At 38.9% G+C, this 19,677-nt stretch overlaps 1 protein-coding gene across 7 annotated transcripts in view; it reads left to right on the top strand.

Annotated features, from left to right (window-relative positions):
- SEC31A (SEC31 homolog A, COPII coat complex component) overlaps positions 1 to 19,677 on the top strand; it is a 213,265-nt gene that overhangs the window by 129,541 nt on the left and 64,047 nt on the right. For all 7 annotated transcript variants that reach the window (XM_030190615.1, XM_030190616.1, XM_030190617.1 and 4 more), the window contains 2 exons: positions 3,778 to 3,951; positions 12,119 to 12,286. In XM_030190615.1, the coding sequence (XP_030046475.1) occupies positions 3,778 to 3,951; positions 12,119 to 12,286 (342 nt within the window). The remainder of the gene's footprint in view (positions 1 to 3,777; positions 3,952 to 12,118; positions 12,287 to 19,677) is intronic.

Genomic DNA, 19,677 nt, shown 5'->3' on the forward strand with positions numbered 1-19,677 from the left:
ATAGTACTTTACCTATTTCCCCTATCTGCTACCAAACAATGTTTTCAGTAAGATGAAAGAGCCTATTGGAATCTGCCTTAATTTCTAGTTACAGATGTGTTATAGGATAATGTTTGTGATATGGTACTGATTGAATAGATGGTATTGGACAAGATGAGTACAGGTGTGTCATTACGAGGATGTAATTAACAAATAGCTAAATACATACAGGTAAAATCGTCAGAAAAATTCCTTACCCTATAGATCTTAGTGTAAGTGTGGAGAAATAGAGAGCCATACACGATGTAAGGATGGAGGGCACCTGCATCAAGTAGTACATCAGAGTCAATACTGATTTTAAGGGCATAAGTTTCAGGTTAATGGAAAGCAACAGAACAGGCTTACAACAGGGATTTTTAGTCCAGTCTTCAGGAGGCACCAGTCCAGCCAGTCTAGTTTTCAAGATATCATGTACTTCCTCCACTGTATATAAATTTTGTCTCGTGCATATTCATTGTGGTTATCCTGAAAACCTGACTGGGCTGGGTTTGCCTCAAGAGACTGGATTGGGAACCCCTGGCATAGAGGCAAAGTGTCCTTTGGAGACAAATGAGTTATAAATAGTACCATTTATATGTGTAGATATGCTTCATTTAAAAATTTCAGAAAGCCTCTAAATACACAGAGATTTCTGTCATGCAGAGATTTCAAGAGGGCATGTTTTGGGTGTGGTTAAGGAAGACTGAAAATTTTATACATTTGGATTTCCCATTTCACCACAAGAATTCATGTATATTTAACAGTTTCCCATTGGCTCTTTCACCAGCTGAGAGGCACTAATAGATTTCTGTAGTTGGTTCATAGCATTTATGTTTTAATATGTATATAAGTGCTGGCGCTTATATGTAGAAGCTGCTGGGTGAAGTTTTTTATTTTATTTTATAGATGCATCTATTGTATTTATTCTGCAAAAGGCTCTGCATACAGTAATCAAGATATGGGAGTACTAAAGATTGAGCAAATAACCAAAATGCTGCTAAGTCAAAATATTTGCCAGTGGTTCTCTGTTTTCTAAGTAGAAACAAAGCATTTTTTTACTACCTTAACCTGAATACTTGATAACTGCCAATCTCAGTTCCCAAAATTCTGGAAGCGCAGTCTAACATGAACTTGGAATTTCCAATCTTGATAATAGAATTATTTTGTAAAATAGTACATAAGTACATAAGCATTGCCATGCTGGGACAGACCAAGGGTCCATTGACCCCAGCACCCTGTCACCGACAGCGGCCAAAAGAACAAGCTATTTGTTCCGCCCATCCTAGAAAAACTGTATTCCCTCGTCCATTCAATAACATTCTATGGCTTTTTCCTCCAGGAAGCCGTCTAACCCTTTTTTGAAGTCCGCTAAGTTAACCGCCTTAACCACCTTTCCCGGCAGCGAATTCCAGAGTTTAACTATGCGTTGAGTGAAGAAATTTTCCTCCGATTCGTTTTACATTTACCACACTGCAGCTTCATTGCAAGCCCCCTTGTCCTAGTATTTTTGGAAAGCGTAAACAGATGCTCCACATCAACCGGTTCCATTCCACTCATTATCTTATTAGACCTCTATCATATCTCCCCTCAGCCGCCTTTTCTCCAAGCTGAAGAGCCCCAGCCTCTTCAGCCTATCCTGATAGGGAAGCCATCCCATCCCCTGTATCATCTTTGTCGCCCTTCTCTGCACCTTTTCCAATTCCACTATGTCTTTTTTGAGGTGCGGCGACCAGAATTGAACACAATACTCGAGATGCGGTCGCACCATGGAGCGATACAACGGCAGAATAGTATCCTTATTTTTGTTTTCCATCACTGATACCCAACATTCTATTTGCTTTCCTAGCCGCAACAGCACATTGAGCAGAAGTTTTCAACGTATCATCAACGACGACACCTAGATCCCTTTCTCGGTCCGTGACTCCCAACGCTGAACCTTGCATGACGTAGTTATAGTTTGGGTTCCTCTTTCCCACATGCATCACTTTGCACTTGTTCACATTAAACGTCATCTGCCATTTAGACGCCCAGTCTCCCAGTCTCGCAAGGCCCTCTTCTAGTTTTTCACAATATTCCCGTGATTTGACTACTTTGAATAACTTTGTGTCATCGGCAAATTTGATTACCTCACTAGTTATCCCCATCTCTAGGTCATTTATGAATATGTTAAAAAGCAGAGGTCCCAGCACCGATCCCTGAGGGTAGTCTTTCATGAGGAACCTTATCAAACACCTTCTGAAAATCTATATACACAATATCAACCGGCTCACCTTTATCCACGTTTGTTTACCCCTTCAAAGAAATGCAGCAGATTGGTGAGGCAAGACTTCCCTTCACTAAACCCATGTTGATTTTGTCCCATTAGTCCATGCTTTTGAACGTGCTCTGTAATTTTATTTATTTAATTTTGTTCTTGATTATAGTCTCTACCATTTTGCCTAGCACCGGCGTCAGGCTCACCGGTCTATAATTTCCTGGGTCTCCTCTGGAAACTTTTTAAAATATTGGCATTACATTGGCCACCCTCCAATCTTCCAGTACCATGCTTGATTTTAAGTATAAATTACAAATCAATAACAGTAACTCCGCCAACTCATGTTTTAGTTCCATCAGTACCCTAGGGTGAATACCATCCGGTCCAGGAGATTTGCTACTCTTCAATTTGTAGAACTGCGCCATTACGTCTTCCAGATTTACAGATATTTCAATAAGTTTTTCCAACTCTTCAGCTACGAATAGTTGATGGTCCCACCCACAAGAACTTAGTTTATCTTTATTCAACGTTATCTTAGATGAGACCCAAGAATCTATGGTAGACATTGAAGTAAGGGAAAAAAACTGTAGTATCAGCATAAATAAAAGATTGCCCTTTAACTTTTTCAAGTCGTTCTGCCAAATGTTGCCTCAAAATATTAAATAATGTAGGCGAAAGTGGTAAACCTTGTGGCACTCTTCAACCAACCTTCCATGGACAGACATAGTTCCACACATCTTTACCCTATAAAACAGTGGTTCCCAAACCTGGTCCTAAAGGCACCCCAGCCAGTCATGTTTTTAGAGTACCCACAATGAATATTCATGAGATTGATTTGCATGTACCCCCTCTACTGCATGCAAATCTATCTCATGAATATTTATTGTGGATATATTGAAAGCCTGACTGACTGGGGTGCCTCTAGGACCTGGTTTGTGAACGACTGCTATAAAACGTATTTGATAGGAGACCATGGATCTGAGAGAGAACCATGAATTCCAAACATATCCAAAATGTATAACAAAATCTCATGATCCACTAGGTCAAAAGTGCTGGACGGGTCGAACTGAACAATAAGAGATTTCTGCCCCAATTCGATTAGAGAACTAACTACTGTCTCCATACTATAACCTTTCCAAAAATCCGATTGGGATTTATGTAATACCTGAAACTTCTTCTCTAAATAGGATTCATGGTTACATAGTAAGTGATGGCAGATAAAGACCTGTACGGTCCATCCATTCTGCCTAACAAGATAAACTCATTTCACATGGTATGTGATATGTATACCCGAGTTCGATTTGTCCTTTCCATTCTCAGGGCACAGACTGTAGAAGTCTGCCCAGCGCTGTTCTTGTACTAAAAGTTCTAAAACTTAATGTCGAAACCCCTTAAAATTTACACTCCATCCCATCCATATCTGCACATGCTGTCTTGTGTGACCTGATGCTTGGGAACTTGGAGTGACTTGGTCCTACTAATTTCTTTCTTTTCTTGGTTTCTAGGATCTGATTGAGAAGGTGGTCATCCTGCGCAAAGCTGTTCAGCTCTCACAGGCCACAGACTCAAATGTTGTGGGTGCTCTTCTAGCAGAGAAGTTGAGTCAGTATGCCAATCTGCTGGCAGCACAGGGTAGTCTTGCTGCTGCATTGGAATTCCTGCCAACCAACACCACTCAGGTGAACTAGAATTGCTCTTGTTGTATACCCTTGTTCTTTGTCTCATGGTCAGTGAGCAAACATTCTTTCTGGATTAAATTTGTGCCACATGTTCAGTGATAAACTGAAGATGACAACTGTAAAAATTCTTATTGGGCACTTAGCTTTAGTGAGTCTAGGTATTGCAGCATTACCACTGTTACATCAACTGCCTGGATCTTTTGAATGTTTCCTGGTAAGTTTTAACAGCTACACCCCTGCAAACCTGCACAACTGTGCTGTATAATGTCTGTTTTGTAAAACTTTAATCTTAACCTTTCTCAAAACTGACAAGTCTTTTTTTTGCCGCTTTGCCTCCTTCGGGATCTGCACTATTATGAGTTAGAGTGGTGCACCTTGTTAGATTTGCAGCGCTATTGTGTGCATAGTGGTGGTCTCTATTTCAAAAAGCTAGTGTACTGATTATCGATAAGCCATTCTGTGCAGTTCAAATGCACATCCTATGGCCTGTTTTCTTTCTATGAAGTGTATTTCTGAGACGTATTCGAGCTGTTTCATTGTGGTTCTGTAGAATTATCTTAATGGGTAGTAGGTTCAGAGGGATGACAGTGGGTGAACTTTCCAAGGCAAGTTTTAAAGTTGAAGAATAGGAAATCTGTCATGCTGAGTTTTAGGAAGAGAGTGAGACTGGGATGTTAAGGTTGTAATGAACTAGGATGTAGCCCTGAAATGCTAGATCTTTTGAGCTAATGTACTTGTATGTTGGTGAAGGTTGCAAAAGATCTGTTTTGTTAATGGCTTTAATTTTATAGTACTAGAGTAGATTCTCATCAGGTTCTGTTTCCTGGTATTTAGTCTTCTTGCTAGATTATCTGATGTGTGTTAATGTCTTGGGTGGCACTTAGGACTCTATTCATCTTGTAGGTTTGTTGATTGATTAAAATTTAAGTAGGATAATGTTCTTTAAAAAATTTGAGGTATGTCCCTCAAGCCAAAGGACAAATGATAGGTGTTGTATCTGTGAAGGTTTTGTTCTTTAGTAAATGGCCACTAAAATAACTTTTTAACTCAGTCCATGATGTGATTGATCAACTACTGTTTTAAGCTGTGTTCTAGCACAGCACAATAAAAGACTGAGTGCCACAAGCCAGCAAGGATTTCAGAATATCCACAATGAATACTTATGAGATTATATTTGCATGCACTGCTTTCATTGTATGTAAATGTTACTCTGGTTAATTCTCAACAATTTTTTTTAAAACTTTGCATACTTTATTTGTAATTTCATGCAGACTTCCTCCCCACCTCTCCCCCTTCAGCTTTTTGTCACTCGTTAGCTCTCTCCTTTCGCAAATCAACTCAATCTACTCTGGCTTGATCTCCCCACCTCCACAGTTTTAACACACAGCTTTCCCTGCCCTCCTTCCCCCCCCCCCCCCCAAAAAAAAAAAAAGTTTTTGTCTTTGCTGTTCTGTTCTCTCTGCACTCCTAGTTCCTTCCCACTTTCCAACAAGACCCCCCATGTTCTCTGCTCCCCAATAAAAACTTCCCATTTCTGTCTCTCTGCACACTCCCTACCCATCAGTAAGACCCTGCATTCCTCAATATGTACCCCAGCTCCCTATCTATCCTTCAGCTTTTTTCCCTCTCTCTCCCATAGAATTCCCCCAGGAGTAAAATGCATCTTAAGTATGTAAATTGTAGATATCTTGAAAAACCAACTGACTTGCAGCATTGGAGGACTGATGATTCCTACCATTGATTTACACATTTTGTTTATGGTCTATGCTATATAATTCACACTAGAACATCTATTGGACCGTTGTGCTGTGGGCTTGGAGTTAACCTACTCTTATCTTAGATTCTTTTAGTACCTTGATGTAATTTCAGTATACGTTGGGGGCAGCAAAGTGCTAAACTGGGTTTCCAGCTATCTTAACCATGAGCTTTATTCCCCATTTACCCATTCTCTCTTTTTACCTATATCCAGATTGTTCTTAACCCAGTCCTTGGAAAACACCCTGCCTGTCAGGTTTTCAGGATAGCCGTATTGAGTATGCATTTGATTTTCATGCACTACAAACACTATATTCAAACCTTTCATACATATTTAAATAGTAGCCATCAGGGGTAAACTGAAAACCTGACTGGCTGAGTGAATCTTGGGTACTGGGTGGAGAATCACTGCTATAGGCTGTGAGTGTACTGCCATTGGAAAATATAGGCCTGATTAAGTTAACTACAGCTACACAAATGATGATCAGATTTTCTTTTCCTTAGAAAACCTTTATCAGATCTTTTAACACATTTTTCTTAATTAGTAATTAGATGATAGGCTAGTAAATTCAAGTTATCCCTGAGAGAACCAAACTGCTGTGTGCCCATCCATGATATACTTCTAGTTAAGGGATCTACAGTCTAGTTATCACTGACTTTCTCTTTCCAAAGAACATTAGGTTAATTTGGTAAACTGGAAAGTGTGTGTTAACTTGTCATAATTAAGAAGATAATGTGGGCTGTGGTCCCTTCACATCTCAACTACTGTAATATAGTCTGCTTGGGACTTGCAAAGAAAGTTGCTAGCCTATCTGTAGCTGATACAAGATACTGCTACGAAAAGTCATTTATTGGACATAAGAGAAGGGAAGGAAAGAGTTACATTTGAGCTGGTTATGGTGGCTTTTGAAGCTGCTTATATATTTTAGAATTATTTTCAATCATCTTTAGAGTTTTGAAAGGATCAGCTCCAGGTTACCTAGTCAGTCCATTGCAATAAGAGATACAGTACTGAGAGTTTACGAAGCCCAAAGCATAATAATGAGAATTATAAGTTCCTACTTGTTTAGGTGAACGTCCTTTTTGAAGTTACAGAACTGCCAAACCAACATCTAAAAATCTGCAGGCCTCTTTTCCATAGCTGACCTAAGGATTTGTGTATCGGCCATTAGGAAAAAAACTAAATGGGAATGGTGTTCGTGGGAGTATAGCTAGGAAAACATCACTCTTTTCTGGAAAGAACATTGCTTTAGGTTCTGTGGAGAGATGTCATTTCAGTCACAGTAACAAACTCTATGCTGAAATCTATACATTGTCTTCTAATGCTTTAAAATGCATAGTTGTGCTAAAGGCCATAGTAGTCATTTCAATATATGGCCACTTACACAATCAACATTTTCATTTTTGTGTCACTAGATCATCATCCTGTCAAGCGTGGTGGTGGTGACATGTTTTGTCATGGTTTGCCATCATTTATGGATCCATGAATTAATTCTGCTTGATATCAAATTCTAGAGGAGAATCTCGAGCTATCCATTAATAAACTGAGTTGAAAGTAAGTTATATAGCAAGGCAAGAACCCTAAATGCCAAAAATAATGATATCCTGGTTTGTATTAACCAACCAAACCCTATTTGAAATGCTATCGCAAGATCTGAATTGAACTGTTCTTGCAAGGAAGCCTCAAATGTCAGTTGGAGCAGTTCTGTATAGACGAATGGACCAAAATTCCTTAAGGGCTGATCAACATTCAGTTGAAGTTATTGCTGTTTAAGCAAGTGTCCCGAGTTAATGAAGGGTTCACATGCTTTTTCACAAGGATGCTTGTTGAATAAATAGTCAAAATACCATTTTTGTTTGGATTCTTTGTTCATTGGTGATACTTTTCCTTCTCATCAGGAGTTAAATTAGGATCAAATTATGTTTGAAATAAAAATTGTCCAAAATATAAATTATCCTAGGTGGCTCATAAGACACATGATTTTTATATTCTACCAAACACCAATGGCTCGAAACTGTTTACAAAATTTAAAAATCTGGACAACAAAAATTAACATAAATGCTTATGAAATAATCAGATTTTCAGCAATTTACGAAACCTGAAATTTAATTCAACTCTAAGCTCAAAAGGGAAGGAGTTGTAGAAGCCACGTGCCACAACATTAAAAAGTTTCTTTTGAGATGATACCAAACCTATGAACGAAGCTATTGTCTTTTAAGTCTAGATCTAGATCTTAAACCTACTAAGGAAGCAAAATAAATTGGACTCGTTCCATATAAGACTTTTAAAAAGACGGACAAAAAATGTTAAACTCGTCATAGGCAGAAATAGAAATAGATGACCAGTGGAATGATGTCAGTAGTTGTGTAAACCTATGAAATTTAGATTTACAAAGTAAAACTATAGCTGCCTTATTTCGAATTAGCTGAAGACAAATAAATGGTTTTCAAGAGCTTATTCTCAGTACTGTACCTGCTACTTTTGGTGCAGCCAAGGTTTGCCCATGCCCTTGCCATTAGTACAAGACCTCAGAACAGGGGTTCTTAACCCAGTCCTCGGGACATACCTAGCCAGTCAGGTTTTTAGGATAACCACAATGAATATGCATGAGATGGAAGTAGGGCACGCAAATCTATCTCGTGTGTATTCATTGTGGGTATCCTGAAAACCTGACTGGCTAAGGTGTATCTCGAGTACTAGGTTGAGAACTCCTGCCTTAGACTGACAGACACACGAGAGAGCATTCAAAGGGAAGAATCACAGCAATGGAATTGGAATATGAACTTAGTTACCTTTCTTTTCATGAAAAATTGTGAACAATGCTATTTGACCAGCTTTGTTATGTCTCTTTTTTTTTTTTTAAACCCTTGATAAAGAGGGCTGTGAAAATTATTGCGATAATTAATATTGCCTGGCTTTCAATGGTTAGCTGGAAGTGTAATTGCACTATATTTATATCTGGGTTTATGGATTTCACTTGTGCTTCTCAGCCTCCCTCTAAAGGTACACCTGCGTTTTCAGGATTGCTACAATAAATATTTGTGAGACAGATTTGCATACAATGGGTTTTCAATATATGTGCACTTATCTCCTGCATGTTCACCGTGGAAGTCCTGAAAACCCTTACCCAACATGTTAAATGTGCCTTCAGGAGAGGATTGAAAAGCACTAGTATAGGTAATTGTCTAGGCAGTATGGTAATTGAAGATTTAAGTAGAAAAAGGGGTTGGCAACAAGGATTTGGATAGCTTCATGTTTACCATGGTTTGAATTATTTGTTTTACTGTATTTGCAGTTTATTGCTGTTTATAGTAAGGTTGTGGTCTGCTTGGAAATGAGCTGCTGTTAATTTTATTGTGCTTAATGATTACCATTGGGACTTAGAAAACAGCAAGGCAAACAATCTGCAAAATCCAACGTGGAGAATGAGCCAGTAGATCAGTGTAACAGCAAATTTTATTAAAGATACCGTATATGAGACAATTGCCCGACACAGGCCGTGTTTCGCCCAAAGATGGGCTGCATCAGGGGCTATAATAAACATATCAAATTATAAAATCTGAACATTATAAAAACAAATATATAATGTTATATTAAAAATTTAAAAATCAAACTAAATATGAATTATAAAATATATATGTGTAAAACATAGACATGAATTTTAAATTATACATGTAAAACATAGACATGAATTATCAACAATGAGAGTCTCAAATTATAAAAACGAACATTTGAAGCAAATAAAATATATTTTAAAATATATAAATATAATAATCAAATGAATTAAAACATTTCTTACATAAGAGAATATAACATAGAAATTTATATCAAACATCTATAAAATGTATTACCATCAAAGAAAGAGCACAGGTGCAAACATATAAATATAACTATCAAACATCGTTTCAAAATATTGCATAATAAAATCAGCAAATAATCAAGTAATAAAAGAACACATACCTAGTCAGATGCTAGACGAGAGAAATTCAAGAAGCTGCTTTAGCGATGCTACAAAACAACCATAACTTCAATCTAGAGAAAACGAAGCTAAATTGATCCAAATAGTGACCTTTTGGATAACAGAAAGACTCCTGATGCAAGCCGGATAGGCCGAAACACAGCTGTGTCGAGTCTTGCTTACTGACTTTTTTATTGTTTATTTACTCTTTTATTGCCAATTAAATTGTTTTATTGGATTTTCAACTGAAGCGTCTTCCATTTTGATATTTTTGGTGGTCTTCGCTGTTCTTTGTCTCCTGTTTATGGTTTTGCGAAGACTTGTTTCTTCTATTTTTTGCATCATTATAATTTGCTTTGAACAAGAAGTTTCCTTGTTTTTTTAAATTTTATTTATAATTTTACATTTATTAAACAACATAAATGTAATGGGAATACGAGAAATGATTTACAAAAAAAAAGAAAATTGAGAATGGAAATTACATCAATTACTTTGTCCACAAATAATGATCCAGATACTAGGAAAACAAAAGGAAATTAATTATCCATAAGCGTGAAGAACAAGTTTATCCTGCTAGCCAACTTAACAGCATATTACATTCTTTGGGGTTCAACTAAGGAATATTAACACTTTCCTTTGCTATTATAAATTGTTGCAGTTTTAAGGGATCAAAGAACACATAGTTATTTGACTGTAGGGATACTAAGCATCTACAAGGAAATTTCAATTTAAAAACTGCACCCAGGTTGAGAAGTCTTGCCCTATATTGCAAGAATTCTCTCCTCCTCCTCTGCGTATCCCTCGCCAAATCAGGAAAAATTTGAACCCTCGAACCCAAAAAAACTGCATTAAGATGTTGAAAATAAATCTTAAAGATGTTGTTCCTGTCCATTTCAAAGGCAAAAGTAGCCTGCAGGGTGGTCCGTTCTGTCACTACATCCAAGGAACTCTCTAAAACTTCAGTTAAATTTAGCTGCTGGTTTTGCGGTTGTTCATTTAAGTTGTTTGTAGTTCCTGTTATGTACTGGGCCTTGACAATGGGTGGAAAACCCTCCACTGGTAGACCCAGCATGTCAACAAAGTATTTCCTTAACACCTCCACTGCTGAAATCAATGGGGACTTGGGGAAATTTATGAACCGCAAGTTATTCCTTCGGAATTGATTATCAAGAAATTCAATTTTTCGTGCCTGAATTTCTTTATCTTTAATTAAGTTAGTTGTAATATTCTTAAGTTTAGCGATTTCGCCTTCCAACAATGCTGTTTTATCCGATTGCTCTTGGACTTTAACAGTCAGAATTTGGGAGCTTTGTTTAACCCCCACAATCTCTTCTTTAAGAGAATTTGTTACCATTTTAAGGGAAGTGTTTAGTCCTTGAATTGAGTCCCAGAGCACTTCTAGTGTGACAACAGCCGGTCTTACCACTATCCCGCTACCATCTGGGGTGCCTCCTCGATCTGAGAGCGATTCCCTCAGCTCTCCCTCTGCTGTTTCGATCGGGGTAGAGAAGCCGACAGGTCCTCCCAGCTGAACAGGTAGGGGCTGCATACTAGCTTCCTCTAACCGGTTCCTCTCCGTCGGCGTCTGAGCACCTCCTGGTGGCGCGGGGGGGGGGGGGCTGTTCCTGCGGAGGGGCTCAACGTCACCTCCTCTATGCTCTGACCCGTTTCCACGGGTCTCGTCGAAGCAGGAGCTTGCACTTCGAGCGGTCTCATCCCAAAGGCTTCTAATGTTGTGGCTTGACAAACAGCGGGAACTGTAGCAAAGTTCGGGGAGGCTTGAGCCTTCGCTTTCCCCTTCCTTTTCCCCATGCTTCAGACAAAAAAAATGGGGAAATTCTGGCGTTTCGCCACAGCAACCCCTCAGAGACAAGGAAACGCCCACATAGCTCACATTGCCATCTTGGATCCTTCCTATCCAATAAGAAGTTTCCTTGTGAAAGCATAATATAAATGCCAAATCTAGGCCCACAAGGTGGGTAATGGGTATTATTCTCTTCTGTTACGTCCTCTGCAGAGGAGCATTTATTGGTACTCCCTGAAAGATGTTCAGTTTATAGGTTTCTCTAAAAGTAAATAAGTTCAAACTTGTTTTGTTATTTGTGATTGTTTATCGACCAACCAGGGCTTTACGATCTGAATCCTCTGTTAGTCTCTACTGAAAAATTGATGTCTGTTAAATATACAGAAACTCATGCTGCAGCTTTTTTCATTGCAGGGCCTACACTATGGAATGGGGTATCTGGACATTTGAGGTTATGTAGGAGTGTAGAGCAGTTTAGGAAAGGTTTAAAAATACACCTTTTTGACAAAGTTTGGGATTGATCTTTTTCTGTTGTGGACTGATTATGAACAATTTGTCTGGTTAATTTTATTATATATGTTATTATGTGCCTAGCTGTAGGCCGATTAGAAATGTTCAAATAAAATAAATAAATATATACGTTTTGTAGCCAAACATCATACAGTTGTGTGACAGACTTTGTAAAGCACAAGGAGAGCAAGTACTGGGACCTGCAGCAGCACTACAACCAGTACCAGCAGCAGAAACCAGAGGAGGACCTGCACCTGCTGTTGGACGAATGGAGATGCCACAAGTTCCTGTTGCACCATATTATCAGGTAAGGGTCTCAGAAAATCATGGTTTATGATAGGAAATCCTGCTGCTTTTCTTGCACATATTTTGCAATTCTTTTCTACTGGATGTGATGCTGATTTTCAGACAAGATATTAGGAGCCTCTTGGTGTTGGCTTGATTGTCTCATCATTGATTTTGTGATAGTCAATACATGGAGCATAAATAGTGTATACATTCGTTGAGGGCTGCAGCAGTTGTACATAATAGCAAAATATAAGCCATATTGAGTGAATCTAAGGTCCATAGAGCCCAGCAGCATGTTTCTGACAGTGGCCAGTTTAGCACACATGTAGCCAGTAGATCTCAAAAAGTAAATTTAATTTCTCATAGTGTATTTCAAGGGATATGTGGTGACTTTTATTAGTTTGCCTAACTAATAATTTTTTATTAGATTTTGCCTCCAGGAATTTGTCCAAACCATTTTGAACCTCACTGTGTTAGTCACGTTGACAATACCCTCCAGCAACAGATTTCACAGCTTCATTAAATGCTATGTGAAAAATACTTTGTTTTCATTCTGCTTGTTTTGTCATGGAGTGTACTCTCATTTTCTCTGAGGTCAAGTAGGACATTATCTTCTCACATATGGGTGACATCATTAGAGCCGCCAAGAGACAGAGCCTGGCCTGGGACAAACAAAAGGCCCGCTGCTGCCCTGCTGTCCCCCTACCTCATATTTGTAAAAATTGATGCCCCCTCCTGCCGTACCTTTTAAAACAGCAGTTCTTTACTTGCAGCAAGCACAAGCAGACGGCAACTGATTCACATTGCTCCCACTGGCCTACAGCTTTTCCTCTGACGTGTTCCCGCTTATGCGGAAACAGGAAATTGCATCACAGGGAAGGCTGTACAGCTGGTGCAAGCACTGTGTATCAGTCACTGGCTGATCATGCTCACTGCCGGGGGGGGGCCCTCTTGGAGGCTGGGCCTGGGGAATCTTGTCCCCGCCTGCAGCAGCCCTGGATGTCATTCACGGAGCCCCACCACCTGAGAGAGACAGATCTCTTCTGGAAAGTCTTTCTTTTATGGGCTTTGTTAGAGAAATGGCACAGGTTGTTCCCTTTAAATAGGAAACGTAGGAAGAACCTCGCTCTGAATTGCTCACAGTTTTGGATTTTGAGTCACCTCCCAAAGAAAATGTCACTGTACCTCTCCATAGAGTTTTCAAGGATGCCCTATTTAAGAACTAGAAGACACCTCTGTCTGTTCAGGTGGTTCCTAAAAAGATTGACTCTATATATAGAATACAAAAGTGTCCAGGCTTTGATAACTCAGTTGCTCCACCACTCTTTGGTTGTGGAGTCTACTCTTAAGCTTGTTCGCAGTACCAGATCCCATGCTTCCGCTATTCCAGGTAGGGCAGGCCAGACCTCTGAATTCATTTGGTAGACGTGTCTATCAGGCCTCAATGTTGGCCAGTTGTATTCAAAACTACAAATTGTATTCTACAATAAACTTTAAATACATAATCCAAAATGTGCTCTCATTTGCCAGTTTTCTCCCTCCAGATGAAGCTTCTCAGTTTAAGAAGATTGACAAAAACTTGTTAGACTTCAGTTGATGTCAAAGGCACTCCTGGTTGATGTCTTTGACATCACCTCTTGTCTTTCTGCTGTAGGGTTAACTATGTGTTGCCTCTCTGGCTGCGCATGTCAGACCTTGAGCCTGCTGTTCAGGAGCGCCTTGCTTTGTCAGATTTCAGGTGATGACAAAGGCACCCCTGGTTGATTCCTTTGACACCACCTCTTGTCTTTCTGCTGTAGGGTTAACTATGTGTTGCCTGTCCTGGCTGTGCATGTCAGACTTTCAGCCTGCTGTTCAGGAGCGCCTTGCTGTTGTCCCCTGTAAAAGAGATAACCTCTTTGGGGACAAAGTGGAAGAGGTCACTGATCAAAAAACATGCTGACACTATTAAGACTCTCACGGCAGCATATTCCTGCTGCCACCTCTTAGAGAAAATTTTCTAGTTAGTCTAGATGCGGGGCTTATTCTAGCAAGTGGCAATACACGCCATCCCTTCATGCTCCCCAGCAAACACAGACTCAGTGTTCATACCCATGCAAGAGGTCAGAAGGCTCAATCTACCTCTCAGTTGAAGCAGGGCACCAGTTTTTGACTGTTTACGAGAGAGCATAGCTGCTGTCCACCTGTCTGTTCTGGACAACCTGCCGATTGGGGGAAGGCTAACATTTTTTCATGCAATGTGGCCCCTTTTAACCTCCAACTGGTGGCTTCTCCAAATCGTCCAACTCGGTTACGCCCTTTGTTGACAAAGAAAACTGCCAAATTTTCCACCAAGGGCATTGTACCTCACCTTGCTTCACAGGAGAGTACTTGCAGGAGAACTCTCTTCCCTTCAAGCCAGTGCAGTCAAACCCATTCCCTTGGCAGAGAGGGGAAGAGGGTTCTATTCCAGGAACTTCCTTGTGCTAGAGAAAACAAGTGGCTATTGGCCAATCAAATCTCTGAGCCCTGAGCTAGTTTCTGGTTGATCTCCTTGGGAACTTTTTTCCCCATGATTCAACCAAATGATTGGCTATTCTCTCTGGACCTCAAAGAGGCCTTCATTCATATTCCAATACTTCCTGCTCACAGAAAATATATCCGCATTTGGATGGGCCAATCTTACTGTCATTATTGGGTGTTGCCCCTCGGCCCACCAAGTTTTCACAAAATGTCTTGCTGTAGTTGGAGTGTCACTATGCAGACTAGAAGTCCATTTTTTTTCCTTATCTGGATGATGGCTGGTCAAGAGCAAGTCTAGGGACAGGTCTCAACTGTCATTGCAGAGAACTATCTAGCTGTTTAAGGAATATTGCTCTTACAGGTTAAATAAGTATTTGCCCTTCCTCTAATTGCCCCAAGCACATTGGATCCTTCTCTTTCCATCTTGAGAACGCTATCTGCCATCCCTGGAGAAAAGTTTGGATTATGTCACAGTGGAGTATATCTAGAGTAGGCCTTAGTGCCCAATAATTTCAATTTCCATTTTTCCCACACTTCGAATGTCCGAGTGAAAGGGTTTTTAGTCTCTCTAATCCAGGGGTTCTCAACTCAGTCCTCAGGACACACCTAGCCAGTCATGTTTTAAGGATACCCACAATGAATATGTATGAGATAAATTTGCATGCACTGCCTCCTTGGTATGCAAATCTACTCATGTATATTCATTGTGGGTATCCTGAAAACCTGACTGGCTAGCTGTGTCCCGAGGACTGGGTCGAGAACCCCTGCCCTAATCTGTTTCATTAGCTTCTGCCATAGTGAGATTTTTCCCAATTCCCTGTTCTATGCTTCACCATTCTTTGATTCCCATTTCTTTCCATTTTAAAGTTGTGTCTTTATAATATCTCTGGAAATGTTTGGCAAACTCTCAAGGAGGGCTTAACAAACTGTACTGGCAGTTTCTTCTTCCAAATATACTCAAAACTTTACCTTGTAACTTCCTAAAAATTTGACTTGGTATTTCAGTTGGAAAGGTGCTAAAAGTATAAGTAAAATGTTGTGGGGTTGTTATTTTAATCCTTACAGTATTTGTATATTCCATATTTATCTTCAAGAAGTACATAAGTATTGTCACACTGGGACAGACCAAAGGTCCATCAAGCGCCGTGTCCTGTTTCCAACAGTGGCCAATCCAGGTCACAAATACCTGGCAAGATCCCAGAAAAGCTCAGTTCATTTTATGATGCTTATCCCAGAAATAAGCAGTGGATTTTCCCAAGTCAATTTAATAATAGTCTATGGGATTTTGAATAAATTATACAGATCTATTTTATAAAGTTCCTTCCCAGCCCCTTCTTTTTCAATACTTGAAACACAAAAGGTCAGTAGATCTTATCAAATGTCTTTTTGCCATCTATAGATAGTAGCAGAGAGGATTTCTTTCCAGATTTTAAGTGATGTAGGGAGTATGGGAAGCATGTTGAAATGTTTTAAAGGGTTTTTGTCCCAACAATTTTATAGAGTAAGGAAGAAATGACACTTTTCAGACTCTTGGAACCCCAGCTTTGGTGTACCACAGGGCTCTCCTTTATCTCTTTCACTTTTTAATTTTATGATGTGCTGTTCAGAAGTTGAACTTGAAAAGATTAATGCATATTGTTGTCTTTATGCTGATACCACCATATTACTTCTCTTACCAACTTGAAATGTAGGCTTTTAGTCAGATATCAAAGACTGTCTTACAGTAGTTGAAGAATAGGTCCTTTCCCATAGGCTGAAACTAAAGACAAAACCAAATTCTTGTGGTTAGGCTCTCTAGATAAGATGCCAAATGAGTCGACATTTTTAATTTATGGTGTCGGTTACAAATTTGAATGCATAGCACGAGTGTTGAGTGTGTGGGTTGACAGTTTATTAACTATGAAAGATCAGATTAGTCTACTTATAAAGAGTTCTTTTCTAACGCTTAGGAAATTGCGCATCATCAGAAAGATCTTTGAGCCTCCTGTTTTCTGTTTGCTAGTTCAAGCTTTAGTACTTTGGAAGATAGATTACTGCAATATTGTGTATTTAGGTGTTTTTAAGACTTCTATCAAAAGGGTTCAATCACAGTTTGGCTGATTAAACTTTATTTGCTTTACACTCGATTACACTGTTTACCAGTTCAGGTGCTAGTAAAGTTCAAACTTTGTATAACATTTAAAAAATGTTTTAATGGTTTTGCACCATCTTATATGCAGTTGTTTTATTAATTTTTCTATAGACAGAAAAATGTCTTTACTTCCTGATCAGTTTAAACTTTGCTTTTCCACTGTTATGAATGTTAATGCATTTTAACAATGATTGTCTTCCATGTTTTATCAGGCTCCTTCAGTATGCAGTTCGCTACCTGTTTCTTTCGGAATGATTCAAGATTATATGTTTAGGAAAGCTCTGAAAACTTTTCAAAAAAATTGTTTTACAGCCAGTTTAATTATTATATTGTTAAATACTGGTTTATTAAGGTTTTAATGTGTAAGCTCTTAGGAATGCCTCTCTCATTAGAACTAAATAGATATTTGTGGAATATAAGTACTTTTAATGTAATGGGGGTGGATTAATTTTAGAGGTAGAAATAGAAAATGCTGTTCAAAAACAATTACATTGGGGAAGAGGAATTGTGGGCTGTAGGGGAGTTGGCAGGAGGGCCTTGAATCGAATAGACTAAAAATGCTGCAGGACACAAACCACATCTTGTAATCCCTATGGATTGAAATTCTATGTGTAAAGGGGAAAAGGATAGTGATAGGAGTGTACTACCGGTCCACTTGGCCAGGATGAACAGACAGATGTAGAAATGTTATTAGAAATTAGGGAGGCTAACAAACTGGGGAACACAATAATAATGGGTGACTTCCATTACCCTGTTATTGACTGGGTAAATGTAAAGTCAAGGCATGCTAGGAAGGTAAAATTTCTTGACAAAATCAAAGACTGCTTTAAGGAGCAGCTGATTCAGGAACCAACAAGAGGGGGAACAATTCTAGACCTAGTCCTTCGTGGAGCATATGATCTGTTGCAGGAGGTAATGGGACTGGGGCCTCTTTATAACAGTGATTATAACACGATCAGATTTGATATAATTTCTGGAGTAAGAACACACAGGAAATCCAGTATATTAGCATTTAATGTTAAAAAAGGAGACTATGATAAAATGAGGAGAGTGGTTTTATTGCTTTTTTTTTTTTTTTTTAACCAAACTTAGAGGAGCAGCTGCAAAGGTCAAAAATGTACTTCAGGCATGGATGCTATTCAAAAATCCCATCCTGGAAGCTCAGACCAGATATAGTACAAGCAGTAAAAAAGGAGGAAGGAAGGCCAAACGACAGCCTACACGGTTAAAAAGTGAAGTGAAGGGAAGCTATTAGACCTAAAAGAAAATCCTTCAGAAAATGGAAGAAAGATCCAACTGAAAATAATAGAAAACAGCATAAGAAATTGCAAGTCAGATGCAAAGCATTGATAAGGAAGGCAAAGAGAAACTTTGAAAAGAAGATTGTGTTGGAGGTAAAAACATATAGTAAAAACATTTTTAGGTATATTAGACGCAAGAAGCCAGTAAAAGAATCAGTTGGAAGACAAGGCTATAGTGGAGAGATTAAATTAATTCTTTGCTTTAGTCTTCATTGAGGAAAAATATGGGAGATACCAATGCCAGAAATAGCATTCAATGCTGATGAATCAGAGAAACTGAAACAAAATTCTGTAAACATGGAAGATATAATGGGGCAATTTAACAAATTGAAGAATAGCAAATCGCCTGGACCAGATGGTATTCATCCCAGAGTACTGATAGAATTAAAAAATGAACTTGCAGAGCTGTTGTTAATATTATGTAATTTATCTTTAAAATCAAGTATGGTACTGGAAGGTTGGAGGGTGGCCAATGTAACGCCAATTTTTAAAAAAGGTTCCAGAGGTGATCCAAGAAAGTATAGACCAGTGATCCTGATGTCGATGCCTGACAAAATGGTAGAGGCTATTTTATAACAAACAATTTGCAGAGCATATACATAAGTATAGATTAATGAGTCAAAGCCAACATGGATTTAGTGAAGGGAAATCTTGCCTCACCAATCTACTACATTTCTTTTAAGGGGTGAATAAACATGTGGATAAAGGTGAGCTGGTCAATATTGTGTATCTGGATTTTCAAAAGGCATTTGACAAGTACCTCATGAAAGACTCCTGAGGAAATTAGAAAGCCATGGGATAGGAGGTAGTGTCCTATTGTGGATTAAAAACTGGTTAAAAGATAGAAAACAGAGAGTAAGGTTAAATGATCAGTATTCTCAATAGAGAAAGATGGATGGTGGGGTTGCTCAGGAGCATATGCTGGAACTGCTGCTTTTTAACATATTTGTAAATGATCTAGAGATGGGAATAACTAGTGAACTAATTAAATTTGCCGATGATATAAATTTATTCTAAGTTGTTAAATTACAAGAGGATCTTACAAGACTGGGCATCCAAATGGCAGGTGACGTTTAATGTGAGCAAGTGCAAAGTGGTGCATATGGGGAAGAGGAACCCAAGCTTATAGCTATGTGATGCTAGGTTCCACATTAGGAGTCACCATCCAGCAAAAGGATCTAGGTGTCTTCGTTGATGATATGTTGAAACCTTCTGCTCAGTATGCAGAAACAGCTAAGAAAGCAAAAAGAATGTTAGGAATTATTAGGAAAGGAATGGAAAACAAAAATGAGATTGTTACAATACCTTTGTATCACTCCATGATGCGACTGCACCTTGAGTATTGTTTTCTGTTCTGGTCACATCATCTCAAAAAAGATATAGCGCAATTAGAAAAGGTACAAAGAAGGTTGATGAAAATTATAAAGGGGGTTGGATGACTTCCCTATGAGGAAAGGCTAAAGAGGCTTGGGCTCT

Source organism: Microcaecilia unicolor, chromosome 2, assembly GCF_901765095.1.
Source record: "Microcaecilia unicolor chromosome 2, aMicUni1.1, whole genome shotgun sequence".
Classification (NCBI taxonomy): Eukaryota; Metazoa; Chordata; class Amphibia; order Gymnophiona; family Siphonopidae; genus Microcaecilia; species Microcaecilia unicolor.